At 49.1% G+C, this 26,325-nt stretch overlaps 1 protein-coding gene and 1 non-coding gene across 3 annotated transcripts in view; one reads left to right on the forward strand and one right to left on the reverse strand.

Annotated features, from left to right (window-relative positions):
- Positions 1-26,325, reverse strand: part of PRKX (protein kinase X-linked) — a 75,998-nt gene that overhangs the window by 11,221 nt on the left and 38,452 nt on the right. For both annotated transcript variants that reach the window (XM_023249502.2, XM_023249503.2), the window contains exons 3-6: positions 19,284-19,547; positions 11,513-11,632; positions 5,783-5,878; positions 3,038-3,095 (exon numbers count right to left, since the gene is read on the reverse strand). In XM_023249502.2, the coding sequence (XP_023105270.2) occupies positions 3,038-3,095; positions 5,783-5,878; positions 11,513-11,632; positions 19,284-19,547 (538 nt within the window). The remainder of the gene's footprint in view (positions 1-3,037; positions 3,096-5,782; positions 5,879-11,512; positions 11,633-19,283; positions 19,548-26,325) is intronic.
- On the forward strand, positions 6,409-6,493 carry TRNAR-UCG. Its single transcript has one exon. It is a non-coding gene; the product is annotated as a tRNA-Arg (tRNA).

A 26,325-nucleotide genomic window follows, 5' to 3' on the forward strand; every position in this document is an offset into this window, starting at 1 on the left:
AGCACCCATGGCCTAGCTCTGTGTCTCCTTCTCTGCAAACCCAAACTGCTCCAGGCGGGCCGGCTCACCTCCCCAGGGGCCAAGGTACCTAGAGACGCACAGCAGGCCAGCCTCCTCTAACTCTATTTGGATGCGGCGCACCAGGGACGCGAGTGACACATGCATTGTACATTTTAACCGTCACCAGAGCTGTGTTTGATTGGACGTCAACACACAGAAGCAGGTCCCAAAGACTTTCTGGGACACACAACACGCCGCCCCTACGTTTTTAGCGAGATGTCCACGTGAAAGAATTATCTTTGCTCCTTACAGGAAACAAACACAAATGTCATGTCGTTATGACGCATGCCCGAAACCAACACAATGTTATGTCAATTACACCTCACATGGGAGGAGCCTCCTTGAAAACACAAACACAGGCAATATCCCGCCCCCCCCCCGCCTCCAAAATGCATGTGACAGACCAAAGTGATGACATGAAATTATAGGAACTGAAAGGAACAGAGAAAATCCAATTTATCTCTGTGGGTTTGGGGGTCTTTAGCTGGGTGGGGGAAATCTTCCCAAAATCCCATAATCCCAGGCTAATCCTGACAGGAACATGTGACAAATCCCAGTAGAGCTGAATTCTACAAAATAACTGGTAAGTCTTCAAACTCTCAAGATCCTCAGAAACACAGAAAGCCTGAGAAGGTGCCACGGCCAAGAAAAACCAAAGGAGGGGCGCCCGGGTGGCTCAGTCGGTTGGGCAACTGACTTCAGCTCATATCACGATCTCACGGTTCGTGGGTTCGAGCCCCGCGATGGGCTCTGGGCTGACAGTTTGGAGCCTGGAGCCCGTTTCGGATTCTGTGTCTCCCTCTCTCTCTGCCCCTCCCCCACCAACACTCTGTTTCTCTCTCTCAAAAATAAATAAACATTAAAAAAAAAAAAAAAGACAGAAAAAAACCAAGGGAGACACGATGACGAAATGCACTATGGGGCACCGATGTGATTCCTGAACACAAAGAAGACACTGGGGGAAACTGAACAACATCAAACAGAGTTGGACTTTAGCCAATCATGTCAGACATGGCACGCTGGAGTAGGATGTTCGGAATGAGGGAAACTGGGTGTGAGTATTTGGGAGCTCTCTGTACTATCTTTTTAGTTTTTCTCCACATCTAAAACTCTTCTGAAAAAGCAACATTTATTTTTAAGACATCAGGTTGAGGAAGAGTAGGGAGAGCTTCTGACCCTGGAGGGTTCCCCTCACGACTACTCCGTGGCTGTGGCATCCGACTACCACGTGCAGTGGCCGGGTTCTTGGTTGTTCAAGTTAGAGTCCTAGGCGCTAGCCTCTTATGGATAACACCCCTCACAAGCCCATCACACCATTTCTAATCGGGCAACGTAAAGAAATCACACGGCAAGCAATTCTAGCAAGGCATGGTTTTGGAGCTTAGCTGTGAATCCATCAGACAATTTTCATACGACTTGTCATAAAACGGCAGTAAGATCGAACGGAGAACTAATCTGTTTCGTGGATGTGTTCCCTGCACCGGTAACATCCCATAAATTAACATTTAAGACCCTCCTTGGAGACGTGGACAGAGGAGCCAGTGTCCGTGAATGACGTGAAGGACAAATGAGACCACTGTTATGGGTTGAATTGTGCCCTACGCAAAAGGGATACATCGAAGTCCTAGCCCTGGTACCTGTCAGTGTAATTGTGTGGAAATAGGGTCTTTGCAGATGTAAACAAGTTAAGACGAGGTCATCAGGGTGGCCCTAAATCCAGTGACAGGTGTCCTTATGAGAGACAGAAGAGGAGAGACACAGACACACAGCAGAAGTCATGTGAAGGCAGAGGCAGAGATGGGAGGGGCGTGGCCAGAAGCCCAGGGACGCCTGGAGCCCCAGAAGCTGGAAGAGGCAGGAAGGACCCTCCCTTGGAGCCTCAGGAGGGCGCCCAGCCCTGCTCTGCCCGGATCTGAGTGGTCCTGCCACGTCTGGATCTCAAACTTCTGGTCCTTTGTTGCAGCAGGCACAGTGACACAAATACATCCACATACACAGAGCGACCCGAGAGCTCGCTGGAGACCACACCTCACACACGGGTCTGTGTCTTCCAAGATTAGAGCAGACAAGGCCCATGCACTGGCCCAAGTTTAAGCTCCTCCATGGACGTCCAGAACTAGAAAGAGCTAAGAAGATGTTCACGGACTCTCTTAGGCTCGGAGATCCCATAACACAACCACAACATGCATAGAAGATACCATACCCTTTATGCAACAATCCCTTAAATACGTTGCCCTCCACATGAAAAGCGTGTGGAAATCATACACGATGTCCACCTCAAATGATTAATTCGCACGCAAATGTGCACACCCATGTTTATCTCGCCATTCACAACAGCCCAAAGGTGCAAACAACCCAAATGTCCATCAACAGGTGAATAGGGAAACACAACGGGGTCCATCCATGATCAGGGTATGACTCAGTCATAAAACGGAATAAAGCACTAACACCTGCTAGCCCACGGATGGGCCCTGAGAACATGACGCTCAGGGAGAGAAGCCAGACACAAAAGGTCACTGATGGTGTGATTCATTTACAGGAAAGCCCAGAATGGGGAAATCCACAGAGACACAAAGTAGATTAGTGGTTACTCAGGGCAGGAGGGACAGAAGGATAGCGTAACGACAGCAGAAGGGTGTGGGGTTTCTTTCTGAGATGAAGGAAATTTCTGTAACGTTCACTGTGGTGATGGCTGCATACGGTATGTGACGTGTAGGTCAGTAACGCTATTCGAAAAGCAGAAACAAACCAGCAAAATACCGAGAGCCGCGAGATCACGGTTGAGTCACTTCCTCGTTGGGAGAGAGAAATGGGATGGGGTGTAGACCCAGTCGGACGGGGCACACCCAGACACCCAGATCTGAAATCTGTCCAATCACCAAACACCAATACCGTGCCTTTGTTTCCATACATAGGGAGGTGTGGTGAGAAGTGACAGGGGCAAAGAGTGGTGATACGTACGGAAAGAAACACTGACCTTCATGTTTCCGAGCCGTCTCGTTCTGTCAACGACCAGCAGTTTCTTAATGAGGTCCCTATTGGGAGGAAAGAGACAGAAAGTATACACATCTTGATATGGAACCGGGCAAGCACAGGATGGCCACAGCCACACGGTCGGCATTTGGAGAGAGGATCAATTTCCCTTTGGCTTCAACCTTTTCTAGCCCTTGTTTCTTAACCTATTATCAGTTTCTAAGTAACGTATGCAAAGCTGGGTGGGCTACACAGAGATCCCAGGGCTGAGGAAACGTGGATGAAATCATTGTGCAGGCTGCTGGTGAGAATGCAAACTGGTGCAGCCGCTCTGGAAAGCACAATGGAGGCTCCTCAAAAAATTAAAAATAGAACGACCCTACGACCCCGCAATGGCACTACTAGGCATGTATCCATGGGATACAGGTGTGCTGTTTCGAAGGGACGTGTGCACCCCCATGTTTCTAGTAGCACTATCGACAATAGCCAAAGTATGAAAGAGCCCAAATGGCCATCGATGGATGAATGGATAAAGAAGATGTGGGGGGCGCCTGGGTGGCTCAGTCGGTTGAGCGTCCGACTTCGGCTCAGTTCGTGATCTCACCGCTCCTGAGTTCGAGCCCCGCGTCGGGCTCTGTGCTGACCACTCGGAGCCTGAAGCCTGCTTCCCATTCTGTGTCTCCCTCTCTCTCTGCCCCAACCCACTCACATTCTGTCTCTGTCTCTCTCAAAAATAAATAAACATTAAAAAAATTAAAAAAAAAAAGATGTGGTGTATTACTCGGCAATCAAAAAGAATGAAATCTAGCCATTTGCCACCACGCGGATGGAACTGGAGGGAATTATGCTAAGCGAAATGAGTCAGAGAAAGACAAGTATCATAAGATTTCACTTATATGTGGAATTTGAGAAACTCAACAGATGAACATGGGGAAGGGAAGGAAAATTAAGATAAAAAGAGAGAGGGAGGCAAACCATAAGAGACTCTTAAATACAGAGAACAGACTGAGGGCTGCTGGAGGGGAGGTAGGTGGGGGATGGGCTAAATGGATGATGGGCCTTAAGGAGGACACTTACTGGGGCGAGCACTGAGTGTCGTTAAGTGATGAGTCGCTAAATTCTATTCCTGAAATCACTATTACGCTGTGTTAACTAGCTTGGATTTAAATTATGAAAAAAAATAAAGAAAACATTAAAAACATTAAAAAAATCGTTGTGCAGAAAATGAGCCTTTTAATATAACATGCAAAAAAATGGATCTCGAAACCCCCCAGGCCAATCGAAAGACCCACAGCCCAGATTCAAAAACTCCATGATGCAGCTTTCAGTGACTAAGGTTTCCTGATGTGCCTGATGTCCCGGGCTCAGGAGCACATAGCCAGACTCACACTGCACCCCGGGCTCCGTGACCAGCTGGGACGGCTGAGATCCCAAGACCCGTGGTGATATATGTAATGGTCCAGGGTCCCAGGGTCCCTGGTTGGACCATGGGATGGAAATTCTATACAATATTTTTCATTTCTTTCGAGAGAAAAGAAACCTTTTTGCGTGCTGTATCTGTCTTGGCATCTCAGTGTCTTCGTATTCACGGCACAGGGTGTCCCCCTTCTGGATGGTTATTTTTAAATGGAACCTCCTCTTGCTAGTCTTTTAAAGCCTGCCTGGAGGGGCACCTGGGAGGCTCAGTTGATTGAGCGTCCGACTTCAGCTCAGGTCACGATCTCACGGTTCATGGGTTCGAGCCCCATGTCAAGCTCTGTGCTGACAGCTCGGAGCCTAGAACCTCCTTCGGATTCCGTGTCTCTCCCTCTCTCTGCCCCTCCCCTGCTCACGCTCTGTCTCTGTCTCCCAAAACTAAATAAACGTGAAAAATAAATTTAAAAAGAAACCATTCTTGTGTTTTTAAAAACTTAGTTTTGGGGCGCCTGGGTGGCGCAGTCGGTTAAGCGTCCGACTTCAGCCAGGTCACGATCTCGCGGTCCGTGAATTCGAGCCCCGCGTCGGGCTCTGGGCTGATGGCTCAGAGCCTGGAGCCTGCTTCCGATTCTGTGTCTCCCTCTCTCTCTGCCCCTCCCCCGTTCATGCTCTGTCTCTCTCTGTCCCAAAAATAAATAAAAAAGTTGAAAAAAAAAATTAAAAAAAAAAAAACCAACAACTTAGTTTTCCGCACCCCCCCGCCACAAATTTCATGAAATGCATTCCCAAAGTTACTAACACTGAACCCACAGAAAAGTTCTTGTAGCAGACGTTCATCAGTCTAAATTTCGGCGTGAAAGAAAGAATTTAGGAAGGAAAATAATTCAAGCAGAAGAAAAAAAGGCAAACGTTGCTAAAGCCATCCATGTTTCTGCCAACCGTAAAACTAGCTAAAGGAGGAGGCGGGGGGGGGGGGGGGGAGGGGGGGGGGGGGGGACGGGGAGGGGGGACCCTTCTCGTCAAATACCCGAAGGGCTCTCTCAGTAAATGCAATTAACAAATGCCTTCACTGGCTACTTGTAAATGTCATTTCTTTCAAAAGGCATAAAACCCGGCCAAGAGTCGTGAAAAGGGGAAGCACCATTATACGAGAATAATGACAACGTTTTCCCTTCCAGGGGAAGAGAATGACCCAAAGAGTTGTGTCACAACACATTCACAATGCAAGATGCTATCCTGCCGGGCAGATGCCGTGTCTGGGAAATCCGATGTCCTTTCCAAAGCAACACGCCCCCACCACCCCCACCGGGAGGGGGGAAAACGGTTTACTTACTTTACACTGAAATCCAAATGTCTGGGGAAATCTATTTTGCCCGCGAGAATTTTTTGATAAATGCCAAATGGGTTGTCATCAAAAAACGGAGGAAACCTGTAAGAAAAATAAACATCTATTTTTAGCGGAGAGCAAGCACGGAAAAAATCCTGCTTCCTAACGATTTCCACTCAACACACATGCAGGGCACAATTTGTTGCACGTGGACTCCTTCCTTGCACGCTGGGGACGCCGGAATCTTGGGACACACGGAGCACGGCTGGTTCCAGTAGGAAAAGAATGCAGCAGAGGAATGGCCAGCGTAGACAAGGCAATGACCATTAGAGCACGTGATCGACGGTGGGGGTCGGTCTCTGGCATTAAAAATGGCACCCGGGGGCGCCTGGGTGGCGCAGTCGGTTGGGCGTCCGACTTCAGCCAGGTCACGATCTCGCGGTCCGTGAGTTCGAGCCCCGCGTCGGGCTCTGGGCTGATGGCTCGGAGCCTGGAGCCTGCTTCCGATACTGTGTCTCCCTCTCTCTCTGCCCCTCCCCCATTCATGCTCTGTCTCTCTCTGTCCCAAAAATAAATAAAAAACGTTGAAAAAAAAAATTAAAAAAAAAAAAAATGGCACCCGATCACGGGGTGCCTGGGTGGCTCAGTTGGTTGAGCATCTGACTTCGGCTCAGGTCATGATCTCGCGGTCCGTGGGTTCGAGCCCCACGTCGGGCTCTGTGCTGACAGCTCGGAGCCTAGAGCCTGGTTCAGATTCTCTGTCTCTCTCTCTCTCTCTCTGGCCCTCCCCTGCTCACACTCTATCTCTCTGTCTCTGTCTCAAAAATACACATAAAAAAACCTTCTTTAATTTATAAAAAGAGAAAGGAACATATGTATCTTCTCTAATATCTTGAAATAGAAAAAAAATCTGAAACAAGTAAGAAATGTAGTTAAAACTGCAAAGAGGAAAAAAAAAATCCAAAAAAATCCAGAAGTTAATCAAGAAATAAATCCCAGATCCCTACCTACATGCCCCAGGCACAGGCTGTACTTTGGATACTGGCTCATAGTTCCTTCCCAAGGCTAAGACCCTCATCTCAAAAGTATAACCGTTAATTGGATTCTTTAGAAGAGGAACTTCTAATTAAGTGAAACAACAGAGAGGTGCCTGGGTGGCTCAGTGGGTTGAGCGTCCAACTTTGTGGCTCAAGTCATGATCTCGCGGTTCGTGGGTTCGAGCCCCACGTCGGGCCCTGTGCTGACAGCTCAGAGCCTGGAGCCTGCTTCTGATTCTGGGTCTCCCTCTCTCTACCCCTCCCTCACTCATGGTTTCTGTCTCTCTCTCTCTCTCTGTCAAAAATAAACATTTAAAAAAATAAACAAAAAATTGAAAAAAATAAAAACAAATGACAGAAAACAAAACAGAGCACAGTTGTTTTTATTTTTTTCAATTTTTTTCACCTTCTTACCCTGCCAATCTGTGAATATGAGCTTATTTGGAGACTCTTTGAAAATGTGGGTAAGTGAAGGGTCGGAGAGGAGCCGATCCTGGTTGAGGGTGGCCCTGAATCCAACGGCAGGGTCCTTGTAGGAGACAGGAGACACAGACACAGAGGAGAAGCCGCGTGAAGGGGGAGGCAGAGACGGGAGGGACACGGCCACGAGCCCAGGGGCGCCTGGAGCCCCAGAAGCTGGAAGAGGCAGGAAGGACCGTCCCCTGGAGCCTGCTGGATCTCAGCAGCCCTGCCCGTGCCTGGATCTCAACCTTCGGGTCTCCAGAACGGACAAACGATACATTCCTATCCCAAGCCACCGTGGTTTTAGCCATCTGTCTTGCCAGCTACTGATGCACAGAATAGACCCATTACCTCTGCACGTATATTACAGAGAAGTGGAAAATGGAAAAAAACAAAGAACAGAACAGAACGTACAAAAAAAGGAAATGAATGGGCACGTTGAGGGAGAGGAGGCAGGTGAGAAGGGGACGTGGAAAACGCTGCATAAAGGTGAACGTGCGGCCGTGGGTGATGCAGGCATGAAATCACGTTGTTTTCTGAAGTGACGTTGCAGATCCATAAACAGAGACTCAGCGTCGTGCAGACAAGCGCCGTGTCTCGGAGTGGCCGGTGATTAGGGTTTCGTGACTCCAACTCCTCCGACCACCGTTGCTTCCACAGTTACGAGCTGCCTCGTACTGAGAACCCGGCCAGACCAGGCTCGGGAGGAAAGGTCTACACGCACGCAGACTCTCAGCCGGTCCTCACCGTCCGACTACGCCTATCAAGTTAACAGCTCCCGAGTCAACCTTCCCTCGTCTGCCAGATGCTTTGTGTAACCAGGGTTGGGAGAGTCGTCGTCGTCCGTTCTTGGGTGGCAGGCCCATCTGAGGACACCGGGCCGATGATTTCATCGGGGAAACGCGCTCGTCCGACACCAGGAGAAAATGTGTCATACGTACCTAACGACGTTTAAGGACGGCATGAAACAAAGTGTTCTCGGGAAGCAGGCGTTACAGGACCGCGTCACCGGGAAGCTATGTCAGCAGGAGTTTAACAAGCGGAAAAAGAAGGTCATCGCTGCACGATGCCTTTTCCAGATCCGACCCAGCCACCTACACCTTCCAGTAGAATGGATCGTCCAGAAAGAGGCACCACATCGTGCCAACGTCACGTTCCCCGTCACCCTCTTAGAAAACCACACTGGGGGCGAGCCTGGGGGACATGGGTTCGAGGCGAGAGTCTGTCAAGAAGAAAGAACTTTTCTGCAGAGAAAACAGAAAGGGCAGGTGCGACCCGTTCACCATTCTTTTTGCTGCTTTTCCGCCAAGACCTGGGACTTGCGTAGAAAACGTAAAACGTGCGTCCTGTAGGAAAAGGGGCAAAGACAGCGAGCTGGGGTGTGCGAGGGGGTGAGGGGCCAAGTGTAGGGTAAGAAAGAGTCTGAGGGGCACTCGGTGGAGCCGGCTGGCCACGATTCTCAATACGGGGTCCCAGGGAACCCTAGGGTTCCTTAAGCGTCTTTGAGGAGTGTTGCGATGGCCTTTTTTTTCTGACGGCAGAGCTGAATGCGCATACGTTTTTGTTTTTGTTTTCCCCATACAACTCCAGCAGTGCTGCCCTGGTTGGTGTGTGTGGGGGACAACTCCAGCTCCTGCCAGGGAAATGTCCCCTGGCCAACACAGGGGGGCAGCTGCAGGGGGCAAGGAGGAAATTCAGAATGGGTCCAGGTGAGGGCGGAGTCTCGTACAACTGCAGGGACCAAGGAATGCCCAGGAGGGATCAGCCAGGCTTGTGGCATAGACAGTCATCACTGTCAAGAAATCCCTCCAGGGGCGCCTGGGGGGCTCAGTGGGTTCAGCGTCCCACTTCGGCTCAGGTCATGATCTCGCGGACCGTGAGTTCGAGCCCCGCGTGGGGCTCTGTGCTGACAGCTCAGAGCCTGGAGCCTGCTTCAGATTCTATGTCTCCCCTCTCTCTCTGCCCCTCCCCTGCTCATGCTCTGTCTCTCTCTGTCTCTCAAAACTAAATAAGCAAAATAAATAAATAAATAAATAAATATTAAAAAAAAAAAAAAAAAAAGAAAAGTAAAAGAAATCCCTCCAGAAAACCCAGACTCACTCCAACTGGAGATGTGTAAAATAGAAATATGTTAATGTAAACGCATAGGTACCTGCACTATTTTCTATTCTACTCCTAATATTATATTAGAAATATATTAGAAATCAATGATATTCCATTAAAAAGAGAAACGTTCTATTTTCTAGTATTCTAATACAGTGTTTTCTAATATTTGAATGGATTATATATATCCTAATAGTATTTTAATCATCCCAATAATTATTTACATAATTATCCTAATATATTCATTTGAATATGTCCTATTACAATCTAATTTTATTTTATTCTATTTAATTCCAGTAATTTCCTTATAGTCTAACAATATGTTCCAAAACTGTACTTACTAACAATATTTCCCATTATTATATTCTGTAAGTAGAATGTATCCTAATAGAACGTACCTAGTAATACAAAGAAAACCTTGCTCGTAACCTCATCTATCAAAGCCCTGGACGCCAAGGTTCATTTATTGTTAAGCAATGGTGACCTCTAGCGGTCAATAATATGAAGGAAGGGATATATGCTGCAGGCCATCTGAGGGGAATCTGATGAATTTGGACGTATAAATATTCACAACCGTTTTTTCTTCTTGAGGGATGAACCCTGTGTGTGATTCATATTAACCTTCTGGTCTGCCTGGCACTTCACGGTCTGGGTGTCTATTAAGAAATTTGTTTCTGTGTGATTTGCTAGAGACATCTGAGCGAAGAGTTAATGGAAAATACAGAAGACCAGATAAATGACAGACAGGTGATGGGTAATGGATGGATGGATGGGTGGATGGATGGATGGAGAGGTGGGAGAGATAGATGGATAGATAGATACATACACAGATGATAGGTAAACAGACAGATGGACAGAAAGATCCCATAGATACACAGACAGGTAGGAAGATAGATAGATAGATAGATAGATAGATAGATAGATAGATAGATAGATAGATAGAAAGACGGGTAGGCAGATAGACACGTTGATAGATGATAGATAGATACAGAGATAGATAAATATAGATGGAGAGCTGGATAGATTGATGGATGGATAGACAGACAGACAGGTAGGTATATAGAGACAAGAGGATTAGATACACAAACAGATAGGATAGATACACAGAATGCGTAGACAGACTGGTAGAGAGGTGATCATAGACGACAGACACATGATAGCTAAAACATGATAAATATATGGGTAAACAGTTGATAAATACTGAGATAATCAATAGACACACAAAGAAATTCAGGCTTTCACAGATTCCACGCTGGCCACACCCTCCGTACAGAAATACACCAGTTTCCATCATTTTTTTTCAAGCCGAAGGGGAAGGTTTCCAGGCAAAACTCTCTGGTCTTGCCCTACAGGGATATCAGGTGTGGAATGGGGTCCAGGTTTGGCCGAGCGTCTGCTGACCTCCCCAGCAGGAAACAAGCAAGTTAAAGACAGAGGACAAAGGACAGGGAGCGAGGCCCGCACATCCAGGAGCCCCCGGCCAGTCTCCTGGCACCTGACACACCGGATGCGTGTCGTCCGCACCATCAGAGAAGAGCTTCCCTCCATGGGACCAGAAGGAATCCCCACGTCCACACTTGCTAAGCGTGGGATGCTTGCTTCATGCTTCTGGTAAAAGAGCATCACACCCGCATCACGCCTAAGCCAGACTGGAGTTTTTCACCATGACGATGCCTTGATAACATGGGAAACACCTCTGGCATCCGGACGACGGGACAGGGTGACTTTGCAAACCTCACGCAAAGCGACCGTGGGCACGCTCTCTGCTTACTGGCTCGCTGCTCCTTCATAAGGTCCTAAACTCCATGCGGATTTATTTACTTTCATCCGAAACGTGCTCTAATTGCTTGCTCTGTCCACTGCTCCAAAAGGGTCCAAGCGGAAGATTTAATATTGTATTCACGGGAGACAGGAACACTTAGACACAGGGTAGAGGTCCCAACGGCCGGTGCTTGTGGTGGGCGCTTTTGCTTTTACGAAAGCGCACTTACCTGTGGGTCCCCGTGGTCATGATGGCACCGACTGGGAACCTGGCACAGGTATTTGCCAGTGGAAAGCACGGTTCTAGAAGCAGGAAAGGGAGGTACCCCGTCAGCAAGTGGACTTCCTTTTTCTCCACGGGAGCCCTACTCACCCCGAGTGCATCTCAAATATCAGGATGCCAAGCGCCCACCAGTCCACAGCTCTCCCGTGGCCTTTGCTCTGGATGACTTCGGGGGCCAGGTACTCGGGCGTGCCACAAAGCGTCCACGTCCTGGGGACAGAGAACAGCACACACAGAAGAGTTAGCTGGGCTCGGCGAATGCGTGCATCTCAGGAGGACCGCGCGTGACAATGGCTTCGGCCATTACAGCCATGTCCCTCCCCATCCCGCAGACACACCACGCTGGACAGAGATACTGGCATTGCGGACCAGGATTCGTTCCCTTACCAACACTCATCTATCCCGATACAAGCAAAAATACACGCTCGGTATGACCACCACCCGCCGTTGGCTGTCGCTTCACCATTATTACTCGAAACGCAAAAAAGCCACAGTACCGGTTTTCCTAGGCAATGATACAGAAAACAAATGCAAGAATTCGTTCATAACCTCCTGTCTTGGGGGTCCCATCAAGAGCCCCCAGCAACAAAGTACTTCTGTCCTCAGGGAGGAAATGCTGTGAACTTTCCACCTGCTCCCGAAAAGATCTGACGTGTTTTCAAGGCGTCTGTGGGTTCAAGGTCATTTTACTCTCCCCAGTGGCTTCTAGAAATCCTGAGGTTAAGGGACCCTGGGATATTTGGGGTTGAAATGGAGCAAGGGGGGGCTTTGGGAAGGATTTTCTCCACAGAGGAGGTGAGACTTGCCAAAAATTTAGCTTCCAGCCCCGCGCAGAGGACCGTGGGCTGGAAGTGAGGGAACCGCAGAATGTAGTCATCCGAGGCCCCCCGGTCGCGGTGCTTTGTTACGGCAGCCGTGGGAAAGGCACGCACTCCCCACGCCGGCCACTCACACACAGAACCTTCCTTCTGAAGCACCTGCGGGCTGGACCCGCACGTTCTACGGGACACGGTGTGTCGTCTAAGGGAACATAAGTCAACTGATGGCAGGGAACAGAAAACCTCTGAAAACCCAAGTTTGGAGGTCCAGAAGACGGTCATACTGACTCCCACGTGGTCTCGCTGGATGGCTGACGACCCCTCGCCCACTAAGACTCTGATACGTGACACCCTGAGCCCATCTCCAGAACACCTCTGCCCACCTTGCCAACTTATGGGCTCCCAAGGCTGTCTGAAGCCAGCTGGCAATCGGGCTCTGAGCTCCTAAATGCACAGGTGGCCGCATTATATATACATTAGGTACAGCGTCTCCACTTCCATTTGGAAAGGCTCTGTCCTAGCGTAAGGGGCACAGAGGGAATTTCTAAGTGGCCTGGGGTAGGCGGACACCTCTCTAGAGGAAGAGCCTCCGGCTAAAGCGTCTAGTGCTTCTTGGCTGCACAGAGAGGCATAAATTGCAACAGAGAGCTTCGGACCTCAGTAAGTAGGTAAAGACAGACAGACAGCCCTGGATGTTATGCAGAGACCGCCAGCGCAGGCTGTGAATTGTCTATGCACCTGGTCTCATGTCTCTCAGCTCACTCGGCTCTCGGAGAGAAGGCAAGGGGACACCCGAGGTTCTCAGTTTGCGCACGGCTATCACTTCCACTGCCGTGGGCGCGTTAACGGAAGAAAAACGCGACTCTGCAAAGCGCACCTCGAATCGCTCGTCATGGCACCTGTACAGAGGTGAACGGTCTTCCCCCAAAAGTCCTAAACCCCAGAGCCCGTGGATGTGATCTTATTTGGAAATAGGATCTTGCTGATGGAATCAAGTTAAGACGAGGTCATATTGGATGAAGATAGACTAACTCGGTAACCGGTGTCCTTATAAGGAGGGGGACAGACAGAGACATCTCTTTCTACCATGTGAGGACACGGTGAGGAGGCAGCCATCAATCCTATCATACTAGGATCTCACTCTCCTGACTCGTTTAACCTCACTCTCCTCGTTTAACCTCAAGTACCTCCTAAAAGCAGTGTATCCAAATGCAGTCACTTCGGGGGGTTAAAGTTTCGATATATGAATTTTGGAGGGACATAATTGAGTCCACAGTAATGGTGGTGATGGAGATGGTTGTGATGGTGAGGACAGTGATGATGATGGTGATGATATTGATGATGATGGTGATGGTGATGATGACTGTCATAGTGATGATGGTCATGGTGGTGATGGTCATGGCAGTGATGGTCGTGGTGGTGATCTCGGCGATCATGGTGGTCATGATGGTCAAGGTGATGATGACAGTCATAGTGATGATGGTCATGGTGATGATGATGGTCAAGGTGATGATGACGGTCATAGTGATGATGATGGTCACAGTGAGATGGTCATGGTGGTGATGGTCATGGCAGTGATGGTCGTGGTGGTGATCTCGGCGATCATGGTGGTCATAGTGATGGTCAAGGTGATGATGATGGTCATGGTGATGATGATGGTCAAGGTGATGATGACGGTCATAGTGATGATGGTCATGGTGGTGATCTCGGCGATCATGGTGGTCATATTGTGATGGTCAAGGTGATGATGACGGTCATGGTGATGATGATGGTCAAGGTGATGATGACGGTCATGGTGATGATGGTCAAGGTGATGACAGTCATGGTGATGATGGTCAAGGTGATGATGACGGTCACGGTGATGATGGTCAAGGTGATGATGACGGTCACGGTGATGATGGTCAAGGTGATGATGACGGTCACGGTGATGATGGTCAAGGTGATGATGATGGTCACAGTCATGATGGTCAAGGTGGTGATGACGGTCACAGTGATGATGACGGTCACAGTCATGATGGTCATGGTGATGATGATGGTCAAGGTGATGACGATCATGGTGGTGATGGTCAGGATGGTGATGGTGATGGTGGTGATCTCGGCGATCATGGTGGTCATGGTGGTCAAGGTGATGATGACAGTCATAGTGATGATGGTCAGGGTGGTGATGGGGACAACGGTGATCTTGGTAATCATGATGGTCAAGGTGATGATGATGGTGGTCATGGTGGTGATGGTGATGGTGGTGATCTTGGTGATCATGGTGGTCATGATGGTCAAGGTAATGATGATAATGGTGGTGATGGTGATGACAACGGATGGTCATAGTGATAATGATGGTGATACTGATGGCAGTGATGATAAAGTCAGAAGCAACATATGTATGCTCAGTGCTTATTATGTGTCTGGAACTGTCCTAAGTATGTACTTTCCAATTAGCAGATCCATCCATTCTTACCAACAATCCTAAGGAACAGGAATAATTTTCGCTTCACTGATGAGCAAAGCAATGGATGGCAAATATCCTCAGGGCATTGGGGTGCCTGGGAGGTTCAGTCGGTTGAGCGTGGGACTTCGGCTCAGGTCACGATCTCATAGCTCATGGGTTCAAGCCCTGCATCGGGCTCTGTGCTGACAGCTCGGAGCCTGAAGCCTGCTTCAGATTCTGTGTCTCCCTCTCCCTCTGCCCCTCACCTGCTCTCTCTCTATCTCTCTCTCTCAAAAATAAACATCAAAAAAAATATGATAAAGTATTGATGTTATTTTTTTAAACCACTCTCCATTAGAGATAGCATGGTGAGTAATTACTTTAAAATAATGCAACAAACAGTGCCGCCTGGGTGGCTCAGTCAGTTGAGCGTCTGACTCTTGGTTTTGGCTCAGATCAGGATCTCACAGTTCATGAGATCAAGCCCCAAGTCAAGCTCTGTGCTGACAGAGCAGAGTCTGCTTGGGATTCTCTCTCTCCTTCTCTCTACTCCTCCCCCACTTGCTCTGTCTGTCTCAAAATAAATAAAGTTAAAAAAAAAGTTTGAAAAAATAAAAAGTAAATAATGTAAGAAACAAAAATGTGGGAGAGGTAAAAACTCAAATCAGGTTGAGCACTGGGTGCTGTATGGAAACCAATTTGACAATAAATTTCATAATAAAAAAAATAAATAAAGCCCCCCCCCCCCAAAAAAACCTCAAATCAAGTGGCAAAGGTTTGATGCCCACTGAATCTGGGTAAGAGGCATACAGGATTCAAGGTCAACAATTCTCTCCCTCTGGTGGGTGTTCGAGAACTAAGGAACTATTGTAAAAGACTGGGAACAATGTTACTTATTACTAGCAAGATGTCAGGCACGAAAATCCAAAGGACGGCACTCAATGAAACATGTGAATTTTAAAAACTACAGAGGCGCCTGGGTAGCTCAGTCAGTTAGGCGTCCGACTTCAGCTCAGGTCGTGATCTCGCAGTTCATGAGTTCGAGCCCCGCATCAGGCTCTGTGCTGACACCTCAGAGCCTGGAGCCTGCTTCAGGCTCAGTGTCCCCCTCTCTCTGCCCCTCCCTCACTCACTCTCTCTCTCAATGTCTCTCAAAAATAAACATAAAAAAAATTTTTTTTAAACTACAACAGAATAACTGAAGTAAATGTGTCAGTATTTTCTTTTGATCACTTCAGAAACTGGAAAATAATTCTAGCGTGCCCCTTCATCTGCTAGGAAGGCTACGTGCAGAATAGAAAGTGTGATAGTTTCAGGCAACAATAAGAAACACCAGTGTAAAAAGAACTCACCCTAAGAAAATAAGAGTTCTGTAAAATTCAGACACAGGAGGGAAAAAATACACCTGCTATTGAGAACCGAGGGAAAGCTTAAAACATTAAGTCACTATGAAAGAAGAAACAGACGGACTACCGAATTACGTGCTCAACCACACTGCACGCGATGTTATTAAAAAGACAAGAGAAACACACTTTTCCACATTATGTGTTCAAAACCATTCTTGCAGGAGCGCCTGGGTGGCTCAGTCGGTTGGGCGTCCGACTTCGGCTCAGGCCGTGATCTCGCGGCTCGTGGGTTCTAGCCCCGCATCGGGCTCTGTGCTGACAGCTCGGAGCCTGGAGCCTGCTTCGGATTCTATGTCTCCCTCTCTCTCCGTCCCTTTTATACTCACACTGTCTCTCTCTCTCTCAAAAATAAATAAGAACATTAAAAAATTTTTAATAAAAAACAAAAAACATTACTGCAGAGGAGTCTGTGGTTGGTTCCACGTCTTCTGGGCTGATCCCTGTGGACGTTTCCTTCCCCCTTTATGCAAAAATCAGGTCTGCTGTCGAATCCTGAACCAGAAGAGAGGACGTGACTATGTGCCCACGGGCACCACGGGTCCAGAGCTGGCCCAGAAGGGAGAGACTTCACCAAGCAAATCAAGAAGAACAATTAGGAAGAAGGGGGGGTGGGGGGGAGTGTTTTTGCGGTCTACACGGCCCATGCCTGAAAAATGAAGTTGTTTTGGGGCGCCTGGGTGGCTCAGTCAGTTGAGCGTCCAAATTCGGCTCAGGTCATGATCTCACAGCTCCTGAGTTCGCGCCCCGCGTCGGGCTCTGTGCTGACAGCTCAGAGCCTGGAGCCTGTTTCCGATTCTGTCTCTCCCTCTCTCTCTGACCCTCTCCCGTTCATGTTCTGTGTCTCTCTGTCTCAAAAATAAATAAACATTAAAAAAAAATTAAAATAAAAAAAAAAATGAAGTTGTTTGTCAAAGCAATAGATCGAGATGGTAATGAGGCCTTCTTTCCCCGAACTCAACGTCTTAAGTAAATTAACTGTGTGATCCGTCATCCATTTAGTCTTAAATGGACACGATGGGTTAACTGCAGAGGAACACCGCTCGCCAAACTTAGAAGCAAGCGAATGCGTGAAACATTTTAAGGCGGGATGGTTGGAACCAGACTTCCAAATAAAAGGACTTAAAGAAAACGAAAAGGGGAGAAGGGGGTGTAAGGACTTTCGACGACGTGATGCCAACGGGGGACGGCCCCAATATTCTAAACCAGCTACGATGTGTTAATAGGGTCTCCGTTCACAGGGGTATGGAAGACCAGTTTGCTTTCATGGGCCTTATTCTTACAAAGGGAATACAGGAAATTCCACAGGGGATAATCAGATGGAAGTTTACCGCATCACAACGTGCAAAACTGCTCCCAACCAAAATCAACGTTCTCATAAATGCAGACGTTTCCATAACATGAGGAATAGAATTATCACCTTAGCCATCCCCACGTCATCAAGAAATGGAAAAATATGGGGAGATTTTTCTTTTCTTTCTTTCTTTTCTTTTTTTTTTTTTTTTAAGATTTTATTTGTAAGTAATCTCTACACCCAACATGGGGCTCAAACTCACAACCCTGAGATCATGACCTGGAATGACTATGGAATTGAAATTTTAATCCACTTTTAATGAATTTAAACTTAAAACTTGTTTAATGTTTATTCATTTTTGAGAGAGACAGAGTGCGAGCGGGGGAAGGAATAGACAGAGAGGGAGGCAGAACCCAAAGCAGGCTCCAGGCTCTGAGCTGTCAGCACAGAGCTGGACGCGGGGCTCGAACTCACGAACTGCGAGATCATGACCTGAGCCGAAGTCAGACGCCCAACCGACTGAGCCACCCAGGTGCCCCTACACTTAAATTTAAAACCCAATACTCACTACAGTTGCTGAGAAAGTTTCCAGTATTTTTGGAAAGCCTGGCCATGTGCGTCTATCTTCCCAACTGTAAATTTTATGGGTGAAAGCACAGAGCAAGTGTTTCTGATGAAAACGTAGTACCCTGAGATGCACCAAAAATTCACGTAAACGCGCCCAACTGTTTGCACGGGTTATGTGTTGGAATAATCATATTTGAGATGCAGTGTGTTAAGTATGCTATCTTATTAAAATTTTACTTTTTAAAACAAGGCTTCTTGGGGCACCTGGGTGACTCAGTATGTGGGGCTTGTCGGGGTCTAAAGGTTTGGTTTTGGATAGAATTTTAGATTCTGAGTCCAAAGAGGCAAGTAAGGCGGAAGGATATAGAGACGGGTGTGGAAAATTTTCTTTCACGCTGTGTAGACACTCCCATCACATCGCACATCAGTTTTGTAGGTTTTTTTGTTTCTTTTGTTTTCAGGTTATTTGGATGAAATATTTTTGATGAAATATCTGATGAGATATTTTTCATGAAATATGCCACGAATGCGCCGTGCTTAAATGCATGGGATTTACGGTACTGTCTGCCCTGAATTGTATCTATAAAGGCTGAATTACTCCTCACGGAGAGAGAATATGGTCTCTGTGATTGGCGGCACTTAAAGACCCGTGGAAATCAACACACACGGGCGTTACAAGTGCATTAGCCTCACTTACGCTAAAGGCTGGACGTTTATACGTTGTATATTCTATAATCGTACACACTAGGTCCGAACATGTCCTCAGCTAAATGGAGCACTGCGGATCATGGGGCGAAGCGCACACAAAAAAAGGCATCGTATGCCCAACTGCGTAAGATTTCACCTTATAGAATTATTGTTTGCTCCTGGAAGTCAACTCATCCCCGATCCAGCATCTGTGCTCTTACTCTCACGGTCGCTCAAAAATCATAAGCATTCAAGAAAATTTAAAAAAAAAAAAAGAAATGGCCGGGGTCGGGGGGAGGGGAGAGAGCTCCGTGCACAGTACACACGCACCTGTATGACTGTGATAAAAAACATCACTAATTCGACATACACCCCCGCACACCTGTCAAGGGCTGGAATCAAAAAGGCAAGACAGGACAGGTGTTGTCGAGGATGCGGAGAAAGGGGAACCCTGGTGCACGGGGGAGTATTATTCGGCCCCGAAAAAGCAGGTCCCGCCATTTGCAACCCCACGGATGGACTTGAGGCCGCTATGCAAGGAAGTCCGGCACAGAAGACAAAGAGAGCAGGACGTCACGTACACACTCGCGGCCACGGAGCACACAACGCTGGCCTCCGGACGCGGCACCGGGCGCGCGGGCTGAAACGGGTGAAAACGGTCACTTACTTGTCTACCAGCTTCTTGGCGAACCCAAAGTCGGTGAGCTTGATGTGGCCATCCCTGTCCAGCAGTATGTTCTCCGGCTTCAAGTCCCTGTAGACGATCTCCTTTGAGTGCAGGTACTCAATGGCGCAGACGATCTCCGCGGAGTAGAACAGCCCGGTGCTGCTGGAGAAGCGGCCTCGCTTCCGCAGGTAGCTGAAAAGCTCGCCGCCGGGCACGAACTCCATGAGCATGTACAGGAAGCGCTCATCGTGGCACGTCCAGAACCTGTGGGACGGCACATGGGAGTCAGAGCTGCGCCAGGGACACACAGACGTCAGGGCGCGGGCGTGAACGGACAGTAAGACGCCATATGGACAGGAGCGCGGGGCGGGCTCGGTCGGTTAAGGATCTAGCTCTTGATTTCGGCTCAACTCACAATCTCGTGGTTCATGGGTTTGATCCCTGCATCAGGCTCTGCACTGGCAGTAAACAGCCTGTTTCAGATTCTTTCTCTCTCTCTCTTGCTCTCTGCCCCTTCCCCACTCTCTCTCTGTAAATAAATAAATAAACTTAAAAAAAAGAAAGGTGCCATATACTTAGATATTGAGATATTCATATAGGGGAACGGATGCTTGAATATGTGTATGTAGATGTAATCTGTTACCATGTTTTTTGTTTGTTTTTTGCGGTTTATTTTACTTTTGAGACAGAGAGCGCGTGCACGGGGGAGGGACAGAGGCAGAGGGATACACAGAATCCCAAGCGGGTTCTGTGCTAAGCGGAGAGTCCAATAAGGGGCTCGGACTCACAAACTGTGAGATCATGACCTGAGCTGAAGTCAGCCACGTCACCAACTGAGCCCCAAGAGCATGTTGTGATAACAAAGTGTCCCACAGGATGAATTCTGTCACCCAAAAATATATGCAGAAGCCCTATGCCCAGGACCTCAAAATGTGATCGCACTAGGGGATAAGGTCCTTAAAGAGGGGGTTAAGGTACAATGAGGTCACCAGGGTGCCCGGGGGGCTCAGTCGTTTAAGCGTCCGATTTCAGCTCAGGTCACGATCTCACGGCTCGTGAGTTCGAGCCCCGCGTCGGGCTCTGTGCTGACAGCTCGGAGCCTGGAGCCTGCTTCGGATTGTGTCTCCCCCTCTCTCTGCCCCTCCCCTGCTCATTGTCTGTCTCTCTCAACAATAAACGAACGTTAGAAAAATAAGAAATGAAATCAAAATTAAAACGCATGTTCGTTTTGCCGACCATTGACGGGTACATGTGTTACCAAGCCACGGTCGTATACACAAAAGGCGTCCGTGAAATGCGCGTGCAAATGCAGAGCGCCTTCGGGGTGAGGATGCCTTTCGGGACGGCACCTGTTCGCTCGCGGCCTCTGCACGGATGCCGTGTTCTCTCCAAGCCCGGGTCTCCTGCTTCCCCTTCTCGCTTCCTGCCGCTGGGAGGGCCCATGATGTGCGGGATTGAGGCGTGAAGGCATACGGGGAGCGCGAACGGTATTGGCAGGGGCAGGGGGTCCAGACTTTCTGGAGAAATCTTTTTGCAGTGACACAGATTGACCAGACGGCCACGTTCTTCCTAGCATTGAAAGTCCAGAGGAGTATTTCCTTGCGGCCACACGCCCTTGACTTCTTTTTTTTCATTTTTTTTTTAAGGTTTATTTATTATTGAGAGACAGAGAGACACAGAGCATGAGCAGGGGAGGGGCAGAGAGATGGAGAGAACCAGAATCTGAAACAGGATCCAGGCTCCGAGCTGTCAGCACAGAGCACGACGTGGGGCTCAAGACCGTGACCCCAGCCGACATCGGACCCTTAACCGACTGGGCCACCGACTGACTTCTTGATTCGTACAGCAAGAACATTCCTTCTGGGGAGGCTTCACTAGCAAGGCTCGGTGTCACAAATGCATATGGCAGGCACACTCTGCTGTTGTGGGGATCCAACAATGAATCCACCGTTCTGGTGGGCAAATATGGTCTGGGCTCCAGATAGCACCTGGGTGGTACACGTGTAGAATGAAACCTGTATGTAAGCCGGAGACGTTCTGGAATTTTCTGGAACAGGACGGGTGGTAAATTTGGCTAGAACCCATCGGAAAAAGCATGGTGTTCCGGAGTTTCGGCATGGCGCTCAGCCCTTGAAAAGACCCCAGGTGGCCAAAACTACACAGGTCACGGCACTACCGTGTTCTACAGCTGTGAATTTGGTTGAAAAGCTGAAAAAATACGCAGAACCCTACCTTCCCACCTCTCAAATGCGTAAGTACGTGCATGCATGTGCAGGCACACGCGCACACAGTCTCTTCATCAATTAGGATGCACCCATTCTGTGGATATATCCTATTGTCGCTCCTACTGATTCACAGCCAGGATCAAAATCCACGCAGATCCTTTCTCTGCTCTAGAGAACAATGCATCGCCATGTTTTCATGCAACCTGATTTCACCCTTCAAAGGCACAGGAGAGAATTCACAATGGGGGAGATTAGAACAGGGCCAAGAGACAACCAGTGGTAAGGAATGAAAGGGAGCTTTTGGGATTAATCAGCCAAGTGGCAGGTGCATAGACCCAAGGACTGCATGGGTGGAGACCAGGAGATCCAGGCGGGAGTGGGTCAACAATAGGAGTCTGTCACCTGCGTTCCAGCTGAACTGCAATTTGGGGCACGAGCAGGTTGACATATAGACATATCTGGGCAAAGACAGGACTTAGTGTCTACCCTTCTGCTCCCAATTTCAACACGCATCGCTGTTCTTTCCCCCACACCATGAAGCGATTCTGGGACACCAACCCGGCATCCTACAATTCAACTCAATCCTGACACGGTCGACCTGGAGACCACAGAGATCCCACAGGAGAAGGGCGCAATCCTAAAACAATGGCCCAGCACACACACTTCAGACGCCAATTCCAAGTCCGGCTTGCTTGGGACTGATCCACTAGAGACGAGAGGTTCCCAAGACCCCTCCTTGGGTTCCATTAATCTGCTAGAGCGGTTCACAGAGCTCAGGGGAAACACGTAACTAGGTAAATCACCGGTTTAAGATAAAAAGATAGAAGCCAGGAATGGCCGAGATGGAAGAGAAGTGGGGGGGGGGGGGGGGGTCAGGTGTGGGGAACCGTCCGTACTCTCTCCAGGTGAGCAGTCTCCTCCAAATCTCCCCAAGTTCACCAACCAACTCGGAAACTCCCAAACCCCGTCTTTCTGGGATTTCATAGAGGCTTCATCAAGTAGGCAAGGTTGATGAAATCATTGGCCTTTGGGGATTAACTCAAGCTCCAGCCCCTCTCCCCTCCCTGGAGATGTGGGGTGGGTCTGAGCAGCCCAAGCCTCCAATTACAGGATTAGTTTCCCTGGCAACCAGCCCTCTGCCCTGGGGGGGGGGGGGGCGGGGAGGTTCTCCAAAAGTCACCTCATTCACATAACAAAAGCCACCTTTGTCACTCTGCTCCCTTAGGAAATTCCAAGGGTTTTAGGGCCTCAGTGCAAGGGACAAAGAGCAAACATCTATTTCTTGCTAAAAATCCCAACATCACAGTGACAAATGTCACACACTAACGACTGAGTGGGGCGCAAGACAGTGGTGTGTATGGATATATGGAGACACATCTGTCCCACAAATCTCTCAATAAGATCCAACAAAGCATCAATAACAATCCTACGAAAGTCACTATATATCAAGTGTGCTGTGGAGTACTCCCCAAGGAGTCGAAAAACAAGGCTACAGAAAAAAAAAAAAAATTCCTGAGGGCCCTGGTGCCCCTGGCTCATCTTTCCTTCAGATCTCCATTACTAAGGCTTTTCTCGTATGGAGAGAAGGTGCAACGCGTGGGGGTTACTAATAAGAGCCACAATATTCAAAGACACACTGACACTAGCTATTCCAAAACAATGTACAAGCATTTAGTCATCCCTTGGGGCTTGGGGGCAGAGACGAGGGGTCCAGGTGGCCACAAACAACTTAAAATCTGAGCCTAGAGAAGGAGAAACAGGATGAATCATGTCAGCCAATCCGCTTGTTAATTAATACCGGTTCATTGCGGGGCTCCGCCCCTCGCGTAGAGGCTAAAAAACAATGAAAATGAAAGGGCAAAAAGAAGTAAGTGGGTTTATCACGAGTGGGATGAGAAAAGGAGGCATTCCTGGGTCGAAAATTCAGTATGTAGGGGCATCTGCGTGGCTCAGTCGGTTGAGGGTCCAATTCTTGACCTTGGCTCAGGTCATGATCTCATGGCTCCTGAATTCAAGCCCTGTGTGGGGCTCTGCCCTGACAGCACAGAGCCTGAGTCTGTGTGTGTGTGTGTGTGTGTGTGTGTGTGTGTGTGTGTGCGCGCGCGCGCTTTAAGGACACAAAGATCTGTATCAGACTGTCCATGTGATTACCTGGCACTGAAGGAGGGTGGGAAGAAGAGACAAAGGAAAGCCCTACACAAGGGGAGCAGAAAAAGAAAAGAAAACCAACAAGAGAAAATGCTTCAGCTCCTCCACAAACAGGAAGGAGATATAACTCGACACGGAAAATGCAGCCAAGCAGTTAAAGCAGGTACACGAACAGATACTTGGCATTAACACGAAGTACGAGAGCCAGAACGTGGAAACAACACAAGTATCAATGGATGGATGGATGGATGGATGGATGGATGGATGGATGATGAACGGATGGATGATGGATGGATGGATGGATGGATGATGAACGGATGGATGATGGATGGATGGATGGATGGATGGATGGATGATGAATGGATGGATGATGGATGGATGGATGGATGGATGGATGATGAACGGATGGATGATGGATGGATGGATGGATGGATGGATGGATGGATGGATGATGAACGGATGGATGATGGATGGATGGATGGATGGATGATGAACGGATGGATGATGGATGGATGGATGGATGGATGGATGGATGGATGGATGGATAGATGGATGGAGAGACGGACAGATGGATGGATGGATGGATGGATGATGAGTGGGTTAATGGATGGGTGAGTTGGTAAGTGGATGGATAGAAGGATAGGTGGTTGGATTGGCAGATGGATGGATGGATGGATGGAGAGACGGACAGATGGATGGATGGATGGGTGGATGGATGGATGGATGATGAGGGGGTTGATGGATGGGTGAGTTGGTAAGTGGATGGATAGGATAGGTGGTTGGGTTGGCAGATGGATGGACGGATGGATGGATGGATGGATGGAGAGACGGACGGATGGATGGATGGATGGATGGATGGATGATGAGTGGGTTGATGGATGGGTGAGTTGGTAAATGGATGGATAGAAGGATAGGTGGTTGGGTTGGCAGATAGATGGATGGATGGATGGATGAATGCATGGATAGATGGATGGATAGAAAATGGGTGGATGGATGGATGGGTGGACAGATGCATAAACAGCATGTGGTTCATGCACACAGTAGAACATGACTTGGTCTTGAAAAAGGATGTTCTGCATCTGCCACAAGGATGGACATTGAGGAATTGATGCTCAGTGACATAAGCCAGACACAGAAGGACAAATTCTGCCTGATTCCACGTATACGGGGTCCCTGAAGGCTTCACATCCATAGAGATGGGAGTAGATGGTAGGACCGGGGGCTGGGGGTAAGGAAGGGAGCCAGTGTTTAAGAGGGCAGAGTCTCAGTTTGGGGAGATGGAAGGTTCTGGAGATGCTGGTGGGGATGCTTGCACAACAGCGTGAATGTGCTCGATGCCACTGAGCTGTGCACTGAAAAATAGGTAAAATGGCCAATTTTCGGTTCAGGTGCATTGTAGCACAATGAAGAAATGATCGTTTTGAAATGCATTCCAGAGAACGTGGGAATCTACGAAAAGCAAACGCAGCTTGACCCTGACCACGACCCCCAGCAACACCTTCGACCTCTGACACCGACCACCCCGCCGTCTTTCCCTTGCAAAGCGTGTGGCCGTCGTAGCCGAGTCGAAAGTCAGCCTCCTTCATTTAACAACGGCTGTCGTCCCGTCTCCCGACGCCGAGGTTTAAAGCTGGGCTTCGGCCATGAAAACGGGAAAAGCAGGCACCATCCCTGGGCGTCACCCTAGCCCTTTGGACTCCTGTCTCTGTGCAACCTGAGGCTCTGGAAAGTTCCTTCCACTTTCCACCCAGGCTCCATGGCAACCAGCCCTGCCCCGAGGCACCCTTACCTTGCCTCATCCCCCAGCCTAGGGTGTCCTCCAGCTCTGTTCCCCAAGGGTCCCCTACCCGCCCTCGGTGGCTCGGTCTGACGGCACCTTGAAGGGGGCTGAGCGCCTCCTCCGTGCGGAGACAGCTGCGTCCTGTTCGTCGGCAAAGTGGCATCTACAGCATCACCCGCCCACCCTGCTCGGCGTGTGCCCACCCCAAATACACCACTCTGCCAGCCGGAGACGGGGTGACCGCCTCCTGGGGCTGCCTGGAAGCCAGTCCCCGGCAAGTGCACAGGGGGCCCACAGCACCCCCTGCAAACGCCCAGGGCTACTGTGATGCTCACGACTGGGAAAGGAGGGGACACTGCCATCAGTGGGTGCAGACCGGGGATGTCGGTCAGCACCCACAGGGCACAGGAAGCCCCAGGTCAGATGGCCATCCGCCCCCGGATGTGAGCAGTGCCCAGGCGGAGCAATCCAGAAGCAGCAACGTCATGGGGACAAAGCCCGAGCCCCGGGACCACTAGGAAGAAGAGGTAGAGACAGGGTGCCTGGGGGCTCAGTCGGTGAAGCATCCATTGTTGATTTCGGGGCAGGTCGTGATCTCACATTTCATGAGTTCGAGTCCCACGTCGGGCTCTGTGCTCTACAGCACGAAGCCTGCTTGGGATTCTCTCTGTCCCTTTTGCTCAGCCCCTACTCCACTCTCTCTCTCTCTCTCTCTCTCTCTCTCTCTCTCGCTCTCTCTCTAAAATAAGTGAACATTTAAAAAGAAGAGGTAAAGACGGACGGAGCCCTCGAGCCGTGCCATGCACTCTTTCCCATTCCGGCAGACAGGACGCAAGCATCAGAAGGAGGCTTCCGGAATAATGCCCCTAATGGGCGGAATCAGCCCCCC

Source organism: Felis catus, chromosome X (assembly GCF_018350175.1).
Source record: "Felis catus isolate Fca126 chromosome X, F.catus_Fca126_mat1.0, whole genome shotgun sequence".
NCBI lineage: Eukaryota > Metazoa > Chordata > Mammalia > Carnivora > Felidae > Felis > Felis catus.